General features: G+C 35.5%; 1 protein-coding gene across 11 annotated transcripts in view; it reads left to right on the top strand.

Annotated features, from left to right (window-relative positions):
* The window catches only part of SSBP2 (single stranded DNA binding protein 2), a 324,484-nt gene that overhangs the window by 286,520 nt on the left and 14,312 nt on the right, over window positions 1-23,652 (top strand). For 8 of the 11 annotated variants that reach the window (XM_003899887.4, XM_009208712.4, XM_003899884.5 and 5 more), the window contains 5 exons: window positions 8,201-8,236; window positions 10,099-10,153; window positions 14,282-14,352; window positions 16,336-16,414; window positions 19,750-19,778. In XM_003899887.4, the coding sequence (XP_003899936.1) occupies window positions 8,201-8,236; window positions 10,099-10,153; window positions 14,282-14,352; window positions 16,336-16,414; window positions 19,750-19,778 (270 nt within the window). The remainder of the gene's footprint in view (window positions 1-8,200; window positions 8,237-10,098; window positions 10,154-14,281; window positions 14,353-16,335; window positions 16,415-19,749; window positions 19,779-23,652) is intronic. The other 3 variants (XR_002522615.2, XM_021939513.2, XM_021939512.2) reach the window with 2 other exon arrangements.

Here is a 23,652-nt window from a genome sequence, read left to right as displayed (position 1 = left end):
CACTATTTTTCCCCTTGTACTTATTAACTTAGAGACACACTTTGAATGTACAGTAAGTCTCCTCTTCCTCCTTATACTTTCATCTGCTATTTTGGACATCTATTGATGATTCTTGCTTGAATCACTTTTTTACTTCGTTGGTTGTCAAATGGATATTTTGAATTCTGTCTTTCCTTCTCCATTTATTAGTTAGCTAACTATAACAGTTGCTTTTTCTTTTCCATTCATATTCATTTATGTATATAAGATATATTTATGAATTATTTTATTCTCTGTGTTTAGGATGCTGAAATTGTTCCAAGTTTTCCCTTTTAAGCTGGATCACTTAACCTTTTAACATGTCCCTATTATTCTCTGAGCACTTTGAAGCTCTTCTTATATTTTCCCAGTTTTAGCCCTGGAAACAGCCACTTCTTTAAGGAGCTTGGGGTTCTTTTAGTGGATATTGGTATTTAGAACCCACTAGAGTAATACAACTTTTAGACCCTCTCAACTAACAGAACTAGGAAATATATCTATGTGTATACACATAGCCACACACATCTATACCTTTACCTAATGTGCATGAGTGCACACTGATGCTTCCATTTCAGTCCATCCCTACAGGATTCAGTCTAACCTTTCTACTTTCCATGTTTATAAGTCACTTCTCTGAAAGTATGAAACCTGTTTGTCATTATCCATAATATATGTGTTTATTGCCTAATCTTTGTCCACAATTTTGTCATATAAAAGTGTTTTGGTCAAAAATATTTTTGGCACTCTTTTACATGACAGCAGGAAAAACATTTTTAAGGGCAAACTCATATTTTTAATTCCGAATAAAAGTTGTGATTTTTATTTTTAATTTTCTTACCTCTGAGCATTACAGTCAGTATTGGTCTCAGATTCTTACTTAGAGGTTTATTTACAAACTCCCTAATTGTAACTTTTCATTTTTTATCTTTATTACAAAGGATTGTGATCTTTGGCTAAGCAGCAGATTCTGATCATTATCATTTTATTGAAAATAGACACTTTTGATTACAAGGTCCAGAAAACCAACTAAACTAGACTTGTACTGAAAAAGAGTATTACTGGATCATATATCTGAAAAGTCCAGGTATATTTTTGGTTTTGAGCACATTTGGTTCCAGAAGTTTAAATAATGTCATCCTGAGTGCCAGCCAAGCCACATGGAGAAAAAATAAGGCAGAAATAGTTCACCAAGGAAAATTAAAGGAATGAATAGTAAAAGAGGGGATAAGCAAAAACAACAAATGTTCAGTGTAGCATTGTATTCATTAATTCGCTTACTTGTCAGAGGAAAAAGAGAAACTCCTTTAAGGAAAATATAAGAATCTATTAATAGTGATTAAGCTGAAAAGAAATATGAACACACTACTCCAAATAGGCTCTGCTCTATACAAATAGGTGCTCATTTTTTTAAAAAAAGCACTAAAATAGAGTAGAATATTTTTAATTTCATGTGGTACAGATAATGTCTTGATATTATCTTCCCTTATTTCTAGTAAACCAGTGCTTGTAAGATAGCTTTAAACTTCACAGTTGAAGAAAGGCACTTATCTAAAATGTTACAGATCATTTAACAAAATGAAAGCCCTCTGCCCTCTACCAGAGCACCACAATCATGGGTATTGGGACTCAGAACATTTCAGAATATTTGGATTCTCATCACAGCTTTTGAGTGATCTGTCTAGAGTAGCCAGACAGTATGTGTGGCCCTTAATTTTATTCTCTGTCAAATAATAAGTTCTTCGAATTCTGTATTTCTGACTTTCTAGTCCTCTAATTTTGCTTATCTTCTACATCTTCATTTTTACCTTTCATTTCATCTTAATGGGTATTTGATATAAAGTATAGGGTAGGGTTAGAAGGAGGATTTAGGATAAAGAGAAGGAAAGAGTTGAAGGTGATTTCAACTTTTTGAATCCAGGTAGCTAGGAGAATGGGAGTAACACAACTGAGCTAGGCTCATAGGAAAAGCAGCAGGTGTAGAGGTAGGCAATGAGGTTTGGGGGCTTTGGTTTTTGTTTTTTTTGAATGTTAAATTTGAAGTATTTGTAGGACACCTTTGCTTCTCCCACAATGTCCAATGCGTATTTCTTTCCTATGCTTGACACATTATAATTAGGATCTGTGATGTTCAACCTCAGCCAGGTCCTCCCTGATGCTTTACCAGCAGTTTGTTTTTTTCACTCTTCCTTAGCTGCTTTTCTTGTCCTCCTCAGTGAATACTATTGCAATTCTTTATTCTCATTCTGCACCTACATTATGTTTGGCGCCTTCTCTATAGGCTAAAATTGTGTCGTATTTTACAAAGGAGAAGAAGAGACCATTAGATCCAAATTTCTTCAGATTCTGCCCTTTACTTCCAATGTTATCAGACCTTTAGTCACCCTTCTTCCTTCTTATCTCTGAAATAGAAATATATATATTTTTTTCTTTTCAATTCTGACCCATCTATTCTCTCTCTCCCTTTTATTTATTTATTTATTTTGAGATGTAATTTTGCTCATGTCACCCAGACTGAAGTGCAGTGGCACAATCTCGGCTCACTGCAACCTCCACCTCCCAGGTTCAAATGATTCTCTTGCCTCAGCCTCCCGAGTAGCTAGGATTATAGGCACCAACCTCCATGCCCAGTTAACTTTTGTATTCTTAGTAGAGACAAGGTTTCACCGTGTTGGCCAGGCTGGTCTCGAACTCCTGACCTCAGGTGATCCACCCACCTCGGCCTCCCAAAGTGCTGGGATTACAGGTGTAAGCCACCACGCCTGTCCCTATCTATTCTCTTTATTCTATTTCTTGTTACTTCTTTGCATATCCTACTCATTCACTCTTTCAGATGAGTCTTTAGTCTATATTCCTTTCCATTGACTGGAACTTTCCTCTAGTGCTGTGCCGTGAACAAAATCCCAAGACAACCTGAAAGCCCTAGTTCTCCACTCCTCTAGAGTTGGGAGGGATTACCACTACAAAACTTCTCTCAACCCTTCCTCAGTCTCCAGCCACCATCCCATGTCTCCCACACTTCCACTCTCTCACCACCTTCTCCTAGATAATTAATTTCTTGGCCTTTCTGTCTTTTTCATCACCATGTGGCAATGAAGTACCTGAAACATGACAGGTAATGAATGGAAGTTTATTGAATTTACTTCTCAACCCATTTCAATTCCCACGAAAGTCCTATTCTGAAGGTTATTAGTGACTTTCTACTTACCAACCAAACACAGTGACTTACTTTCTGTCCTCATCGTACCTAACCTTTGAGATATTTGACTCCTTGGTTTTGTCTTAATATCTTTTCTTTTTTCAGTTTAATAATGTTTCTTTAGTTTTCCATATATTTATTACTTTTTTATTATTTACTTTTAGGTGTATCATAGAAAGGTAAAAGGCTTAAAAGCCTGACAGCGTTCAAGAATAAACCCAGTTTAGATATTTCCTAATCACTACATCCACCTGCTTCTTAAAAATCTAGCTTGCTTGACTTTTTATATTTCTCCTGATTTTCATGCAGTCACATATCCACCATTCTCTCTCTCTCTCTCTCTTTTTTTTTTTTTTTTTTTTTTTTTTTTTTTGGGGCCGGGGCGCACCCTGTTTTCCCGGTTGGCGTGCAGTGGTGCAAGTGGTGCAGTCTCAGCTTACTGCAACCTCCACCTCCTGGGCTTTAGCAATCCTCCCACCTCAGCCTCCTGAGTAGCTGGGACTAGAGGCACATGCCACCATGGTTGGCTAATTTTTGTTTTGTTTTGTTTTTTTGCAGAGACAAGGTTTTGCCATATTGCCCAGGCTGGTCTCAAACTCCTGGGCTCAGGTAATCCTCCCGCCTCAGCTCCCAAAGTGCTGGGATTACATGTGTGAGCTGCCATGCCTGGTCTCTACCCATTCTTAATTGGCAATGTTTTCTAATTATATTTCTTGGCTGCTTTTTTTTTGTTTTCATTTTAATGTTACCATGTTGTTTCAACTACCAAAAATCTAGTTGAATCCTAGATCAAGTATCTTGTCCAGCAGAAAGTAGAAATTTATTCAGTTGAAGCTATATCGTTAGTCCTGGTCTCTGATATGTTCTAGACCTGTGTTTCTAAAAGTTTGTTTATCATATCTACCTCAGTGTCTACTGGTGCCTTCAAATCCAATAATCAGACATTTCCCCAAACCTGCCCCACTCCCTGAATTCCCTATGTATAAATGAGTAGCACCATCATCTACCCAGTCACCAAGTTGAAAACCTAGGAATTATCTTAACTTCTTCCTTTCTTTGTCTGCCATACCCAGTTTGTCACCAAGCTCTGCCAAGTACTTTGTGAAATGACCCTCAGATTCTCCTACTCCTGCTTATCTTCATCAGCACTGCCTGTCACTCTTTATCATCTCTTGCCTGGATTTTTTCCAATGGTCTTCTAACTTGTATTCATATTCCATGATGCCTCTAGATTTATTTCTCTAAAACATAAATTTAGGGCCAGGTGTGGTGGGTCATGCCTATAATCCCAGCACTTCAGGAAGCTGTGTCAGGAGGATACCTTGAGGCCAAGAGTTTGAGTCCAGCTTGGACAACAAAATGAGGCTCTGTCTGTACAAAACATTTAAAAATAAAAAAAGATTTTAAAAACATACATTTGAACGTGTCTCTATAAAACCCATGACTCCTTACTTCCTACAGCATAAATTCATTCATAGTCTGACTGTGCAGCCTCACCCTTTACCACAACCCCCTATAAGCCCCACACTATAGCAGCTATATAACATAGCATAGCATTTTCCAAGTAAACCATGATTTCTTTTCTTTCTTTCTTTGTTTTTTATAGCAGTTCTTCTCTTTGTCTTTCTGATGGGCATCTACTCTCTATAAGTCCCAGCTGTCCAGCTCAAATATGTCTTCTGTACCCACATGGTACTTCTACTTATATTGTTATATTTTACGTCCTTTACACTACTAGTCCTAGGGCTAGGAGCCCAAATGCTGATTTTTAATAAAGACATCAAAGACTATGAAATAGAAACAGCATATGCCAAAATTAAAGAGCTTGACAGGGCAAAAAATTGAAAGAAATTAAACAACTAGTTGAGATAACATTTTAAAAAGTATTTTTAAATGTTTATTATATTTAACTGTTTGAAGGAATCATGAAGAAGGAGAAATTAAAAATATAAAAGGAGGCCAGGTGCAGTGGCTCACGCCTGTAAATCCCAACACTTTGGGAGGCCGAGGCGGGTGGATCACGTGAGGTCAGGAGTTCAAGACCAACCTGGCCAACATGGTGAAACCCCGTCTCTACTAAAAATACAAAAATTAGCCAGACATGATAGCAGACACCTGTAATCCCAACTACTTGGGAGGCTGAGCCTGGACAATTGCTTGAACCCAGGAGGCAGAGGTTACAGTGAGCCAAGATCGCGCCACTTTACTCCAGCCTGGGCAACAAGGGCGAAACTCCATCTCAAAACATAAATAAAAAGAATAAAATAAATAAATAATATAAAAGGAGCAAGGACTTAAGAATGAGATACTTGGGAAAAAGCTACCTTTGGAAATAAATAGAAAGTTTGTTTTTTCCTATCTGGGATGAATACATGAAAATTTAAATCTATAAATAATGGAATGTTGAGCTGAAAATGAAGGTAAAGCAAGAGCGCCGATACCTTCAATGTATGACAGGAAGACAGAATATTTACTCAGGATGGTGTAATCACCATGAGTGCCAGCTCACAAGAGTCCACTGTTAAATATTCAGGAATTTCATGAGCTGTTTGTTAAACCACTGTTAGCTTAAAATCTGCCATGTGGAAATATTTACACCACAGTAACTGGCAAATACTATAAATCAGGGCTTTTTGTCCCCCATGAAGTTTACTGGGTTTACTGACACATTACCAGTAAGCTTCAAGGCTTTCATAAAGGCTGAGCCAAAAATGCTTCCAGATATTAGTTAAGATGAGGTGGAAGTTGGAGAGCATGATTACACTTTGGATCTTGTCAACCTTGTTCTGTGTTTCTCTCCAGGAAATCTGTGCTTTAAAACAGAAAGGTTGGCTGGCTAGAGGGTGATCAAAGAAATGGAAATTAACAAAGTAGGCTTTATGATAATAAATTTAAGACATTGGAGCGAGAAATAAAATGTTGACAGTGCCACGAAGCAGGGGCAGAGGCAATTTAGTCATAAACTAATAGAGAAATAATGTACTAAGTAAACATGGTGGAATTGTGATCCTAGAAAACCCTGGTTAGAATATAGAGTAATTTTTGTAAGTATCAAGAGGAAGAAGAAAGATGTCAGGCAAGGGAGTTAGTTGTTCAGTAAAGAGTCTTAGGATATGATCATACTCATAAATGGAGGAGAGGGGAGTATACTGTAAAGTAAAGGAAGGTAGTGAACTGTAAATTCCAAAGATCTAAAGGCTAATTAGATTGTACCTTAAAGTTGCTTAAGAATGATGATAGGCAATATAGAGTGACAGAAGAACATGAGCCAAGTGCTAAAAACAGAGAGAGATGAAATTGGTCCTAGGAGCCAATAGATAAATTGGTGATTTGGAAAAGGCAGACTCACATTTAAATAAGGAGAAGTAGGCCTGGCACAGTGGCTCACGCCTTTAATCCTGACACTTTGGGAGGTCAAGGCAGGTGGATTGCTTGGCTCAGGAGTTTGAGACCAGCGTGGGCAACATAGAAAAACTGCATCTCTACAAAAAATTAAAAATTAGCCAGGCGTGGTGGAGCACGCCTTAGTCCCAACTACTTGTGGGGCCAAAGTAGGAGTATCTCTTGAGCCCAGGAGGTCGAGACTGCAGTGAGCCGTGTTTGTCCCATTGCACTCCAGCCTGGGTGACAAAAAAGCCCTTGTCCCCTCCAAAAAAATGAGAAGCAGAGGATGAATGGTAGGTAGATAATGAACTGAAGGGGACCCAAGAGAGCAAAGTTGTATTCATTCACTAAATGAAGTAAACGTTTACTGCCTTAAAAAAATCTCAGTACGCAGCAGAATTAATTCTCATCCCTAGTGATGCTGGGCATTCTATCAGTGGCCATCTGCAGTGCTGAATTACTCATAGGCAGACCAAGCAGGGCCTCGGGGACATGTGTTCTGTGCTTAAGGCAAAGCAGGAACACCAAATACGGAGGAGAAAAGCTTTTCAAATAACTTAATATTAAATATTAAATATTTCCAAAAAATCAAATAATTATTTATCAAGAGGAAATCATAACTTGGTTGTACTTCCTTATACTTACTTTATGGTTTCATATTATTTTTATGTTTAATTATATGGCAGGTATTGGGATAGAGGGTTTAGAATAGTACAAGCACTAATCTTTTCACTACTATAAGGATCTTGTTCTGGCCCTGGCTGTCTGACTTCGAGTAGAGAGTAATCTATTGGTGTTCTTCAGAATAAGACAAAAATATCTGTTATAGATGTACAGCATCTTCATGCAAGTGAGTTAGTGAGCTTGTGTGAAAAAAGAAAATATTTGGATTTAACTTTCACTATTAATATACACACTCAAGGGCTTACTTTTAAACATAGTTTCTCTGGTTTTTCATTTCTTAAATTATCACAGCAATGTGGTATTAATACCGTATCATCTCTAGAAAACAGCTTGGTGAAAAGCTTGATTTGAAGAGAAAGAGGGAGTTCGTTACCCACATCTGATCCCCACAAATTAATAGTCTTTGGAGACTCGTATTAACAAACTTTTTTTGCATTTATTATATTGTTTTCTAGTATCTAATTAGAAAAGGATGGAGAAGTGGTAAAGGCTGTTTATCAAGTATTGACCCATACTGCATGAATGTAGTAGCCTGAACTTAAAAAAAAAAAAAAAAAAAAAGTACATAGCTTAGAAATTGTATGTGTAAAGACTACTGATTTGAAAAATTCTGGTTTCCCATTTTTTATGTACACAAATATATATATATATTTCTACTTACAGAATAAGTAATTAGTATCACTTAAAGCAGTTATTCTGTCTAAAATCCTCTTGACTAAAATCTGTCTTCTTTTGTGTGAATCCAAGTTACTATTATTCAGTTTTCCAGTACTTAAACAGACATAAATTTTTTTATCCTTTACTATGCTTTGTGATACATTTTAAAACTTGACAAAAAATCATGAAATAAATTCATTTTAGGTCAGTGTCCATATTGCTACATGAATCAAAAATTTTTTTGTCCTATTCGTGTTCCAGATACCATACTCCTCAGCATCCCCTGGGAATTATGTAGTAAGTACATTTGGGTTTGTTTGCTCATAAGAATTGATGTTACATTTTATTTGGGCAATGAAATAGTTGTCCAGATGTTAAGAAGAGCCCCTGTGTATTGGCCAAAAAGTGAACATCTTGAGTTGTTTCATCTGCCAACCTCAGTACATATGTTGATGTTCATTAGTGAAACAGTTATCAATCTGGCCAGAATTGCCCTGAGTACTGTGTTTTACTTCAGCATATGTTTCTGAAAACCAGTACAATACACTCTGTCCAATCATGAAGAGAGTAACCCCCAGTTACACAATAATATGCTTGAATTTGCAGTTCTCCAGGAGAATAATCTATACCCCCATGCAACCCTATGCGCCACACAGAGCGTCTAAGACATTAAACTTTCCCTCAATCACAAATGAATTAGATGGCAGAATAGTGACTAATAATTTAGAGGAATCATTTCATTTTTTGGTCATTCTTTGAAATTGAGAACACTTATTTTTATCATTATTACCATTTAGTACACATTAAAATTTTCCAAAAATTCATATCAATGTGAAGCCAAATTAACAAGTTTTATATGGCCTCCTGAGCTTACAAGTGACCTTTTAATCATCATCACATTATGATCCTAGTCACATCTCAAGGTCAACATAGAGGAAAATATGTTACACCATTTAGAGGGAAACGCCTAACAGGGAAACAAGGATAAAATGATAACAAGGGAAATCTTTCCTACAGAAATGTTCAGAGGTGGTGGCTAGCTGGAGGGGAAAAAAGGAATGCATAAGAAGGAAATCAGTGAACATTTCACTCTCCATGGAAATAGTGTTTTATTAACATAGTGAAAAGCACACACTGCTTTGGACCTGTGAACTTAGTGTTCAGTGTTCATGTAAGCTATAAAATTAAGCAAGTCTTTCTTTGCATTTTCTATGAAATAAAAATGAAAGTAAGAAAATTTGTATAAAACCTGTTTTTTCTTAAAGTCACTAATGAATAAGGCTGACACATCATTTTATGAAATTATAGACATTTATTTAAAATAAATTTTAAGTTGTGCAAATACAGATATTATTTGAAATAATTGGCAGGTCTATAGCCATACCACCTTGAATGTGCCCAATCTCATCTGAAATAATTGGCAGGCTGTATCTGTACCTTCAGAATGAAGTTAAAATTTTGCCATTTAAAAGTTAATTTGATTGCTGTATATAGAGCATCTGAAAAAGCCTAAAACCCATTGCCTGACTTAATCTATTTTGGTTATGTGAAATTATTGAATTAACTTTAGAATTACCTAATCTCCATTTCAGTTTGATTGTGTAGCTACAGCCTCAGTAACCCACAGCATTAGTCGACTTTGCCTTTCATTTCTAATTGATGTGATAGTGGAAGGTACAGTGCTCCAGAAACATTGCAATTGATGCTGACAGAAGAAAGAAATGACATCAGTGTTTTTAAAAAATATGAATCAATAAGCAGATATCTTCATTTTTAAAGATGTTTTATAAGTGAATACTATTTTAGCTTTCTATAAAAACTAAAAATACATATGAATTATTTCTGTGGTATGGATTTTTAAAGGCCCTGTTGAATGGTTTCTTCTTAACCTCATTGTAACTGATATAATTAAGTCATGAATAATGAATTAATGTTACAGGCTCATTGTTTTTGGAAATTTGTCAAAACAGTCTCAACATATTTAAGCTAAATTATGTTTTGTAGAATATTTAAATGATTGTGCATTCAAAGAAAGTAAATTATAGAGAAAATTTATTTCTGTTCTTATTTTCAAATTGGATTATTATAGATATAAGTCTAACTTCTGTTTTTTCTTATGCAATGCCTTATTTTTACTGAAATTTTGTGTAATTATTTAGGGTCCTCCAGGAGGTGGAGGGCCACCAGGAACACCCATCATGCCTAGTCCAGCAGGTATTGTAACCAAACTAGCCACATGGGTATTTGATTATTAGAATAAAATCACAGACTATAGAAATTGTGCATGAAATAAAGGTAGTAGTAGTCATGTTTTCATGATGGTTAAAGGAGTAGAGGCAGCAGGGTAGGAAGAAATATAGTGTTCTTAAATAACTATTATCCAGTTAAGCATTTAGAAAATTCCTATGGTGTGGGTGTCAGATTTAATCAGGATGAAAACTGCTGATCTGTATGAATTGCCCAAAAATGTGTCAAACTTAAAGATTTATTGAGACTGAGAAAACTATCCAAATATTCTACAATTTAGAAAATTTCTGAATAAATAAAACATTAAATACATGGATTCATTAGGTTTCAAATGCCAAATCAGAGTCACGAGATCTATTATCTTACTAAGATGAATGAAGGATGAAGACGTACTTACAGTATTATTTACCCTATATGTCTATAAGTATTTATTAGTCAGCTAATAAATTCACTGTGTAATAATAAAAGTTTTTTATCTTCTAAACTGAAACATCAATATTTTCATAGTCATTTTATATAATTAAATAGTTTTATCCTTTATTTTTGAGACTTTAACACAGACTATTAAATGTGTCTTGAGGTTGTTAACAGTAGAAGACTAAATTGGCACACCTGTCTTCGAAAGTGCTATGATAAAATGTGTCAAGAGCCATGAAAAGGTTCATACCATGTGACTCTATAATTCTAATACTAGAAATTAGACAGAGATACAACCCAAGATTTATGTAGAAGAATGTTTATTTGTTATACTCAAGAATAAAACAGTAGACACAAACTTCATGCCTAATTCAATGTTAGTGGAACTATTAAATTAATGTTTAAGGTGGAAGATGGAGTATAATAGAGTCATTATTATTATTATCAAAGAATTTGTAATGACATGGAAAAATAAAATCTCATGATTCAGCAATATAATCACAGTTTCATTTGAAACTATAACACAAATCTAGAAAGTAGAAAACAAAGAAATAGGCTAAAACTCTATCAGTTATTATTTGGGATGATTAAGTAGATGGGAAATAATAATTATAAAGTATTTTTGATTATGATGTTTTACTGTTAAACTCATATGTTTTTAACTGGCTTGTTGAAATTAAGATGGAAGCTTGAAATTCAGTATCATTGATCATACCAATAAAAATTTTTAATTTTGAGCCCTTTTAATTTAGAAAAATCATAAACTTGATAATTAATACAAAATTTTACTTTGCTTCACTAACTCCTTGGATATTTAATGGTCTGTGTCCTGAAGGCATCTTCATTGAAAATGATACAATTCATTGAAGATAGAATTATATCACCTGATCATTTTGCCCATATTTACATTCTTACATAGTGAAGTTAATGTTTAATTTATGAAGGTAGCATGTGAATAATAAATGCTTCACTACAAGACTAAAAAAATGTTTTTGGAGCAACACTGAACATTGCAGGCAATAAATAATCTTACTACATCTTCCTTTCAGACCAGAAATTGCCACAAGTACATCTTCCTAGTCTTTTTGCGTACTCTTTTATGTGTTCATCCTTTGTCACAGTCACTCCTCTAATACTCAGCCAGCACCCCACCCACAAGAAAAGAGGTCCCAGGAGGTCCACTTTATTGTAAAGCTTTTCTGTACATAAAAAGAAGTCAGACATTTTCCAGTAAATACATATACACACACACACACACATATACACACACACATATATATATACACACACACATACATATTTTTTCTTTGTTGACACAGAGTCTCCGTCACCCAGGCTGGAGTGCAGTGGCACAATCTCAGCTCACTGTTAACCTCAGCCTCCCGGATTCAAGCGATTCTCCTGCTGCAGCCTCCCGAGTAGCTGGGATTACAGGCGTGTACCACCATACCTGGCTAATTTTTGTATTTTTAGTAGAGACAGGGTTTCACCATATTGGCCGGGCTGGTCTGGAACTCCCAACCTCAAGTGATTCACCTGCCTTGGCTTCCCAAAGTTCTGGGATTACAGGTGTGAGCCACCTCGCCCGACCATAAATGCCAATCTTATCCCTCTCAAATTTTTTCTGTAGCAAATGAAATTATATTCTTGATTAGTCTTTAAAATGATAAATTTCTTTTCTTTCTGCATATTTAAAATATGTAACCCATCTTCCTTTCACCAAGAGTAAGGCCAATACAGTTGAAAACCCATTTGAAGATTTCCTATGTTTAAAAAGCAATCCAAGATTTTTTTAAGTTAATCGTGTGTGTGATCCAACAGTTAAATTTAAGTTAGCAGTACTTACTGTCTTTAGTACACAAGATGAGTAAGGCATGGTCCCTTTCCTTCTCTCTATGAGCTTGTTATATCCTAGTTGGAAGCAGGAGGAAAGAATAAAGCAGTAAAATATTCCTATAATGGAAGGCAGAACTCAGTGGGAGGGGAGCACTCATGCACTTGCAACTACCAGGGAAAAAACCTCACAGAACACATCACATTTCAGATAGCCCTTCAGCAGTGAGTAGAATTGCAGTGTGTAGAGACTGGGCTGTTTGGAGGAAGAAAGAACAAAATCATGAAGGTGGAAAGGTTGGTCACCTGCAGGAAAAAACCAGTAGCCTGGGTTGACAGGAATACAGCATACACAAGGATGTAAAAACAGTTAAGGCCACAAAAGTAGGTTGGGACCTTCCTTAGAATAAACAAATAGGGTCAACATGAGGTGGGCACTCCAACTTTTTCAACATTATGATATATTCAAATAGAAGTAAAACACAGTATTTAGATTTATGGGTCATTGTTGACAGCCAACCAATAAATGACATGAGACCTACTCTGTAAGTAATGCACACTAAAATAATAAACTTATTAATGTCTAATGAGTAATCACACAGTAAAAGGAAAAGTAATTGCCACTCTATGGTTACTGCCATGAGAAAGTAAATACTTACCTTCTGTCTCGAATCACCACAAAAATTTTAAACACATCTTTTTCTCAAAATGGGCCTACTGGCCAGGCGCGGTGGCTCACGCCTGTAATCCCAGCACTTTGGGAGGCCGAGATGGGCAGATCACAGGGTCAGGAGATCAAGACCCTCCTAGCTAACACAGTGAAACCCCATCTCTATTAAAAGTACAAAAAATTAGCCGGATGTGGTGGCACGCACCTGTAGTCCCAGCTACATGGGAGGCTGAGGCAAGGGTTCCCGCTTGAACCCGGGAGGCAGAGGTTGCAGTGAGCCAAGATCATGCCACCGCACTCCAGCCTGGGTGATAGAGCAAAACTCCGTCTAAAAAACAAAATAAAATAGGCCTACTACATTATATTTAAGAAAATTATATAATGTGGAAACATAGAAAACCATAATTTATCATTTATATTTTCTCAGTGTAAAATATTTAGCCTTTCACTCTAGGTTTTATATTATACAAACATGTATGCTCAGAGACTTAATTAGAATTAGCTAACAGACATGAAACATAAATTTTTTAAATACTGCACAATGTTACATATATTTATATGGATATGTAGTACAGATATTTTTACTACAATAAATCAAAAATAAAGTGAGTGAAAACATTTCATCAGAAATTGTGCTGGAAGAAGCTGGCTTTTAGTTCAAGCAAGAGAATTACATTATTCTAATTGTATACTCTAATCTTTTTCTTTTGGAATTAAGCCAGGATAGTCTACCAGTTTTCACTAATTATTAAGTAAAAAAGCTATTTTTTAAATTTGTATATAGGAAACTTAAAGAAATAAAACTGAAAAGCAACTGAATCTGAAGTTTAAGAGATATTATATATTTTATATATACACATACACACACATATAATTGCTTGAAGTGAAGAAGTATCTTTTTTTAAAAGAAAAACTTTACTATAATTTTTAAAATTTCTAATATTCCTTTTACATTAATTATTGAAGTGATTATTCCTCATACCTAATTTATGGCCTCAGAATGATAATTTTGGGGTCAGCAAATGACTGGGTATTTGTTTTTAGTAATGACAATTTCAAGTGTTGCAGCTTATATAGAGAGGTGTATGTATGCAAACCATCTTTGATCGTTACTTTGTAATGAATTGGGTATAGATTCTAAAGAAATATTTTAATTAAGTAATACTTTGTTTCAGATTCAACCAACTCTGGCGATAACATGTATACTTTAATGAATGCAGTACCTCCTGGACCTAACAGACCTAATGTAAATATGAATTTTTTAAATTTTTGGAATATATTTGAAGACTTTCAAACTCTGAGTGCATTCCATGTTCTGTATATTGTTTAAACTTTATATTTTATTATCCAGGAGCTTATTAGATATTCAAAAAGTCAAATTCTTTTCTCTGAGCTGGGTTAAAAATAGTACACATATATAATAGAGACTTTATATCAATATAATTTAAAAGTAATTATTATATATTAGTTTCATCTTATTTTATTGTAAATAATTAATGATATATACTACTTGAAAATGACAAGTTATATATAATCATTTATATTAACCTCATTTTTAACATCACTAAGTTTTTTCATTGTGATCTTTTTTTGTCCTGATAAACTTGAAAATAAAGGAGAAAGTTGGCTATGCTTGTTTTTTTTAGAATATGAAATCTAGAGTTTAAATATGGAGCTAAAGCAGTTATTACAGGAAGAACTTGGGTGTTCTTAATAAAGCATTTGGTCGTGATTTTTCCACAGAAGCTCACAGGAAAACATGTTATTTATCTAGAAGGCCTACATGTTTACAAAAATATTTATAACAGATTATAGTTAATACACATGTGTATATAGGATAGCAGAAATCAAAGAAAAATCAGAAGATATATATGTTATATGCTAAACTGACCAAATATATATACCTATAGTTTTAGCGTCTTTTAAAACACTGTAGGAGCCAGATAAAAGTTCACAGTCTACTAGGCCTACCAGCACCAGTTTCTCAACCCATATCTAAACTATGCTTTTGATAAAAGCTAAATAATAGCAATAAGTTTAAATCAATTTCTTTGACTTATATGTATCTTACATCAGTGAGGCATGCATATTCCAATTTGTTTACTGAACACCAGCCTGTGTGCTTTTAGATACTCAATTTTACCAAGCAAAATTGGCATTCTCTTGGGGGATGTTATAAGCATGTGTTTTGTATTGCCCACAGTGATAGAAGGCCATTTTATTCCCACACAGAGGTGGTGAAGTACAGGGTTGCCTGCCAAAGGCAGTTATTTCTCCCTAAAAGCCTTCATGATTACTCACCACCACCGCTCCATCCACACACAGACACCATAGTCAATATTCTGCACCATACAACATCGTAGAAATGCTTTTGGCATGGGAAATTTGAAGAGAAAGTGTTTTCAGCGGGCTGTCTTACCTGTAAGTGTAAGGTAATCATAGGTAACTTGTCTTTGAACTGGGCTCCAGGTTTCCTCAGTGTTCTAGAGAGATGAGAGGAAGACTGAGTGGGCGGGCCATGGGTTCTCTATCACCAACCCCATCATAGCACACCTGTTTTGTACCAGGCTTCTAATGTAAGATTTCACCTGAAAAGAAAGGAAAGAAAAAAAGAATTCCACTACTTTAAAAAATGTTAAGCAGAATGGCCTTGGAATGTCTGAGTGTCATTGAAGTAACATGGTTGAGACTGCCAAGAAGAATTAGCTATATTCAGCAATCCCCAAGGAATGAAATGTATTTAACCTATAAGATGAAATTATTTATTATATCCATTTAAACAAAGACAGATTGCCTGCTAAGAAAAATGTTAGTGTTGTCATAATGACATTGAATTTTTCTTATTAATAAGCCAATACCCTTAACAACTTCTTAAGAACCACCTTTGGTTTTCAATAGAAAATTTGTCAATATCATAGAGGAAAATGCTTATCTTCTAATTTGCACTGGAATTTATATAGTTTCTGAGTATATCTGAAGAAGAAAAATTTGGAAATGATTGAGGATTAAGCTAAACGTCTATATGTGGAATACAGAGAAAATGATATGAGAGAGGTGAACAGTCCAGTTAGAGAATCCACAAGGCTGAAAAACATCAAGTAAAAGATCTCCATGGCTTGAAAGTAAAAATAAGTTGTGGCAGTGTCTTGTAATGTTAAATATATTGTAAAATTGAGATAAGCCATTGTTTTCAGTGTGATTACAGTGATTTTCTTCATTTTTAAAATAGTTTCCAATGGGCCCTGGGTCAGATGGTCCCATGGGTGGATTAGGAGGAATGGAGTCACATCACATGAATGGCTCTTTAGGTAAGGCTTTTCAATTTGATGTTTAGAATAAATTCAGAAGAAAACCTTAATTCTACATAGTGGATATTACAGTTTCCAAAGTTCTTCCATAGCCAGCTACTCATTTTTAAACACTTCAACTTTTACCTCAAACAGATAGTTTAATCAACATTTTATTGGTTATAACTATAGATCACTTGAAGATAGAAGTGTGAGAATTGTTCTAGTTCATATTCACAGTTATTTACTTTAACCTATAGAAATCTCATGTCTTACCATAAAAGGAGACATTGCTGCTGTGGGCACGTGTCATGCTTGCCCAACCCAGAAGGCTGCAGTATTCTTGCAGCTGTTTTGTTGTTGTTGTTTTGTCTCGAGTTCTATGGACACAGTCTCAGAAGAACTTCAGTTCTCTCCAAAAATTTCTTAATTTTGTTTTTGAATTTTTATGTTTGCTTCCTTTTTAACATAAAATTGTTAATCATATTCTGGATAATTTGAATGATTCTCTTTTAAGAGAACATTGCCTACATTGTCTTCGTGATAAAGACCATTTCAAGTATGTGACTGACGATTGAAAACATACTTTATATGTATATACAGATGTGAGGCGCCATGGCTCACATCTGTAATCCCAGCACTTTGGGAGGCCGAGGCGGGCGGATCACGAGGTCAGGAGATGGAGACCATCCTGGCTAACACGATGAAACCCCGTCTCTACTAAAAATACAAAAAATTAGCAAGGCGCGGTGGTGAGTGCCTGTAGTCCCAGCTACTAGGGAGGCTGAGGCAAGAGAATGGCATGAACCTGGGAGGCAGAGCTTGCAGTGAGCCGAGATCGCACCACTGCAGTCCAGCCTGGGTAACAGAGCAAGACTCTGTCTCAAAAAAATAAAAAAATAAAAAAAATTATCTGGGCAGGGTGCCGGGTGCGTGTAATCCCAGTTACTCGAGAGGCTAAGGCGGAGAATCGCTTGAACCCCGGAGGCGGAGGTTGCAGTGAGCTGAGATTGCTCCATTGCACTCCAGCCTGGGTGACAAGAGCAAAACTCCATCTCAAAAAAAAAAAAAAAAGAAAAAGAAAACATACTTTATAAATTATGCGTTCTTACCATATGAATCTAAATAGCTGCAAGGTGAATGAAAACTCTAACACTAGTGAGAAATACAGACAAGTGTTGCAAAATTGACTGGGTCATACCACACAAGATAGTTATATTTGTTTTGCATTCACATAAGTTAAATGCAAAACAAACAAAAAATACTTTTTATGTTCGTATATGTTTAAGTAACATGACCATAAACTAATTTAAAAGTTGACAATGGGGGTGGGAGTTATGATTTTTTTTCTTTTGGAAAGGGTTCATCTTTTACATAAGTTGGAAAAAATATGTTCATGAGTAATTTAGGTTATATACAGATTTCGCTTCCCCACCTAAGGTCAGGAAATGCCTCCCTCTGATACTTGGAAAATCTTTCAATAATCAAGAAATTATTTGCAGTACACTAAGAGACTTTTGAGCTTTTAAAAATTTATACTTATTTTGCCTAGATTGCAAAGTCTTGATTTGCACTGTCCAATTGCATTAGCCACTAGCCATGTGTGACTCTTTGATTTTAAATTAAGAAAATTTTAAAATTCAGTTCTTCAGTTGCACTGCCACATATCAGGTACACAGCAGCCACTTGTAGCTAATGACTACCTTAATGAACATCACAGAGAAACATTTCTATTATTGCACTTTGCAATATTGTTATTTGTAGAACTATTCACAAAAAGATATTTGGGGCCGGGCGCGGTGGCTCAAGCCTGTAATCCCAGCACTTTGGGAGGCCGAGACGGGCGGATCACGAGGTCAGGAGATCGAGACCATCCTGGCTAACACGGTGAAACTCTGTCTCTACTGAAAAATACAAAAAACTAACCGGGCGAGGTGGCGGGCGCCTGTAGTCCCAGCTACTCGGGAGGCTGAGGCAGGAGAATGGCGGGAACCCGGGAGGCGGAGCTTGCAGTGAGCTGAGATCCAGCCACAGCACTCCAGCCTGGGCGACAGAGCGAGACTCAGTCTCAAAAAAAAAAAAAAAAAAGATATTTGGTATAGTTAAAAGGCTCTCATTATCATAGTCACCAGAATATAATTTTCAGAAGATTTTTACCTATGCTTGGCAACTGGCTCATTGCTTTCTATAATGAACATTACTGTACATATTATATATACACATATATATATGATTGCATATATGCATTCAGTATTTAATCATTTATTATGCCTGTTTATTTGCAACTTAGGTTAATAAGGGCTAGCTTTATTAGTAATGCTGACTGATACTATGCCACTAAAATGTTATATTATTTTTATGCTAGGAAAATTGTCAGAAGTAAAATTGTTTAAAGTAAAGTTAATATTGTGGCAAAGATCTGATTATTGTTCTGTTAGTTAATGTACGATTCTATTTTTTTTTTTTTTTGAGACAGTCTCATTCTGTCACGTACACTGGAGTGCAGTGGCGTGATCTCGGCTCACTGCAACTTCTGCCTCCCAGGTTCAAATGAATTTGCCGCCTCAACCTCCCAAGTGTAGCCGGGACTACTACAGGGGCCTGCCACCATGCCCAGCTAATTTTTGTATTTTTAGTAGAGGTGGGGTTTCCCCATGTTTGGCCAGGGTCATCTCGAACTCCGGACCTCAAATGATCCACCCACGTTGGCCTCCCAAAGTGCTAGGATTACAGACCTGAGCCACTGTGCCCGGTCTCTATTTCTTACATAAGAAAAGAAATTAATATTGATTGTTTATTTCTTCCAAGGATCAAAATAAAAATATAATATTTAAAGACATTTTTAATTTTGAAGAATTGTCATGAATATTCATTGCTATCAACTTTTTAATATTAATACTTAGCTTTTGGTTATTATAGTAAAGTATGGTTTAAAATATTGTCAAACATTGTTGCAAGTGTTCATTTTATATTTTATCAGATTTACAGCATCATTTTCAAAAAATATATGTAGATATCTATATGTTATATATACATTTTATATTTTTAATTGGGTAGGGTATATAAATGGTCTTTCTAAAATTTCACATTCAGGAATCTATGATAACAACAGTTTTCTTCATGCTTCCATAAAAAAAATGATTAGGAACTAAGGAAAGAACTCCTTGCATTTTCCATCAGATGGTACTGATTCACTATACTGTGTAAAAGCAGAGGAATTTTTTCAGATTTAAAAACTCAGGAACTATACACTGGAAAATACACATAATATACTTCACTTATATAAATTAAAGGAGTGTTTAATTTATAAATGAAATCTTACCTAATAAAGGCTTTATTTTTATATTTTGTTTCAGGCTCAGGAGATATGGACAGTATTTCCAAGGTGAGTGCTGTGTATTCTGTGTTGTTTTTAATCAGAATTTTGTTTTTGAACAATAGTTTGAAAGTAGAAGACCAGGTATAATTAATTGGAAGTTAAGAATACTAATGCATATTATCTGCAGGAAAGGGTAAAATAAGTCTTTTAAGAATGTTTCTAAATATGCTAAGATTAATTAACAGGACATACTATACATTATTAATTGACACCCAAGTAATAACAAATTTAATCACATTAAGATGTTACTTATTTGTAAAGCAAACTTACAGAATTTAGATAATCTTTTGAAAATGTAAAGATGTCTAAAGAAATGTGAGGAGAGATAAATTTGAAAAAGTGGTTATTATATATCATGAGGGCATTGCATTTACATATCCAATTCATCTTGCAAACCTTCATTAGAAAATGCCGATTTCCACAATAATTGTTCTAGTTCCCAAAATAGAGTAAGAAAGTGATTAGAGGAAAATTATATTAGTACAAGCAGGAAAGTGAGCCTTCCATTAGTATGTGTTTGCATTTTCCCTCTTTCAATAGTTTGAGTATCTAAAGTGAATCCTTTACTAAAATGCCTTATATTTTTGAAGAGTAGTATCTAAATACTATTTAGGTCATGATGAATTTAAAATAGTTCTCAGTGAGTCAAATATATCTAGAATTACTGATGAGAACTAATTATTCGCTACCACCAGAATGACTCTCTTAGAAGTCTGCTCTATATCAATAAATAGAGAAATTCATTAAGGGATGACTTTATATTTATGTATAATAATGTAAAATTCCTGCTGCCAAGAAAAATAAAATAAGATTGATTGAGTTAAAAAACATTTTAAATTAAGACTTCAAGTTTTAAAAAATATTTAATTGGAATTCTGGCATTATAACTCTGTTGCCTGGCTGCTTTGCCTCACAAGCTCCACATGTATTTTGGATGTCTATGTTTAGAAACAATCATGTTTAGAAAAAATCAGAAAGGTCTTTTTCTTTTCTAAAAATAGATAAATATTTATAATGAGTACTAGCTTACCTCTGTGAGAAATGGTATTTATGGAGCCGGTTTTCAAAACAAAATTCCCTATGTAACTTTATTAGAGCCTTCTCTCTGGACCTTTGCAAGTCAGATTACCATGAATGTGTTGGCTCTCAGATACTACTTTTATTTATTTTTTTATTTTTATTTTATTTTATTTTATTTTGAGGAGTCTTGCTCTGTTGCCCACGCTAGAGTGCAGTGGTGCAATCTAGGCTCACTGCAACCTCCCCTTTCCGGGTTCAAGCAATTCTCCTGTCTCAGCTTCCTGAGTAGCTGGGATTAAAGGCTCATACCACCAAGCCTAGCTAATTTTCGTATTTTTAGTAGAGATGGTGTTTCACCGTGTTGGTCAGGCTGGTCTCGAACTCCTGACCTCAGGTACTCTACCCGTCTCGGCCTCCCAAAAGTGCTGGAATTACAGGTGTGACCCACTGCACCCAGCATCTCAGGTATTTCTAACAATTTAATTAGCCGAATTGTGCTTTGTGGTCACCAGTGAAATTTCTGATGCCATATTTGAGAAGCATATTCTTGTATCTACAGATAGATTCTTAATTACAGAAAAGTAGGATCATCCAGATAGTTTTAGGCCATCTTCCTAAAATTTTTACTAACTACCTAAAACCTTTTACATAAGATAGATATAAACAAAATTCCATATGGGAAAGTAATAAAATTCTATATGGGAAAGTACTTTATAATTTGTAAAAGTTTAAAAATTTTTTAAAGTCATAATGGTGAATTAAATGTCTTCTAATCTGCCCTCATGTCAGATTGGTTGCTATTCCTTTTCTGCTTACTTTCCCATGCCTGTTTTTGGATACAAGTTTTTCCACCATACCATGCCCAGTCCTCATAACACTCTCTTACCTAATGATGCATTGCTTGTGCTCTAAGCAGTAACTGACCATCCAGTGTGTACCTGTGTGTGCTGGGTGTTGCCTTCTGCACTATAGGGACATAGAAAAGACTTCTCTAACAACAAACGCGATTTCTACGCTCAAGTGGTTTATTCTTAGGCAGGAGTTCCTTCATTCAGTAAATGTTGACGCACTGAGGCATTATGCTGGGCTCTAAAAGTCCAAAGATAAACAAGATATGTTCTCTGCCCTCAAGAAGTTCAGTTTAACAGAGGAGCTCGAACAAATAGGATAAATAAAAACTTTTATAAAGCAAAGTTAATATGCATTTAAATTAACGTAAGATTTATCCCCCAGTAATAAACATGCCACTTAACAATGTGCTAGAATTGACTAGTTAAATCTGCCTTCAAATGAGTTCCTACGCATCTCATTTCTACACCACGTCTGCTCCAGGTTCATTGGCTCTGGGCTCTAAGCTGGCCGACCCTGGGTGATGGTACCATTAGTGCCTGTTGCACCATAGTCACTTTTTCTCTTAAGATGCATCAGCAGCATCGTGCACATTGTATACCCGCTGCCCCAGATTCTTTCTCTCCCTGCCTCTTCCCACTCCCACCCTAATTTTTTCAGTCTTTGACTCCGAGGTATGCACAGTCACAGTCTAACTCTGCTTTTCCCACATTTCTTCCTTTTCCAACACATGTTCAGCTATCTCAAGAAGCTTTCTTCTTCCTTTTGTTTTCCTGGCATCATTCATTATCGTTCATTTCCATCCCGTTTTTTTCTAGTAATTTTATTTGTGAATCAAAAGACAGCCTTGACCATTATTGCTTAGTATTTTTTTTTTTTTTTTTTAAGTTGGAGTTTTGCTTTTGTTGCCCAGGCTGGAGTGCAATGGCACCATCTCAGCTTACCGCAACCTCCACCTCCTGGGTTCAAGTGATTCTCCTGCCTCAGCCTCCCAAGTAGCTGGGATTACAGGCATGTGCCTATAGAGATGGGGTTTCTCCATGTTGGTCAGGCCGGTCTGAAACTCCTGACCTTGGGTAATCCACCCACCTCGGCCTCCCAAAGTGCTGGGATTACAGATGTGAGCCACCCCACCCAGCCATCGCTTAGTAATTTTTAAAGTCCCTCTTAGGTCTCTAGCCACAGCTCTATAGTTCTCCAGTTAAATCTGTATTTTGTCAGCACCAGTATCACATATTTTTTAAAAAAATTTTTACTCCATTTTAAATGTTGTGTATAAGTACTACTTCAATTGTTTTTCTACTTTTTATTGCATAGATACTCTATTTTATCCACTTTATATGTAAGATAAAGAAAGAGTACTGAATTGAGAATCAGAAAACCTGATGCTACTACAGTACTTACAAGTTGCAGGAACACATTACTTAATCTCTCATAGGCATAGTTTGCTTAGGTGTAACATAAAACTTGTAGTTCATTCCCTGCCTGCTTCATAAAATTGTTGAGAATCGAGTGTGAACATATGTTAAGGGCTATGAAGTGCTATACAGACATTGAATATCTTTCTTCTCATTAGCTATACAATCTTTTGTGGACAAGGCTAGGAACTCACACTATCAATTGTACTTTGATGGCACTATTTCAGTAAGCAAAATGAATTCAAAGCTTCCAATGAAGTTTCAAAATTATTTCTTGCTCAGTTGAGCATTACCTAGTAAAACTCATGTGCCTCATTCTCAGAACGCAGAGTTTATCTTTAATTTAGAAGACTTTTAAAGATGATATATGAAATTCCTTTCATCCCTTTAATAACTGAGGGGTCACCCATTTAATTAATGAAACAAAAAATCTTTTTCCTTGGAGTTGGGGTTGAGGGTAGAGAGAAGTATATGGTTTGTTATCTTTTTTTTTTTTTTTATTTGACTCAGAGTCTCACTCTGTCGCCCAGGCTGGAGTACAGTGGCACAATCTCGGCTCACTGCAACCTCTGCCTTCCAGGTTCAAGCAATTC

Source organism: Papio anubis, chromosome 5 (genome assembly GCF_008728515.1).
Source record: "Papio anubis isolate 15944 chromosome 5, Panubis1.0, whole genome shotgun sequence".
NCBI classification, from domain to species: Eukaryota; Metazoa; Chordata; class Mammalia; order Primates; family Cercopithecidae; genus Papio; species Papio anubis.
Note: the sequence above shows the minus strand (reverse complement) of the source record. Positions and strands in the feature narration are given on the sequence as shown.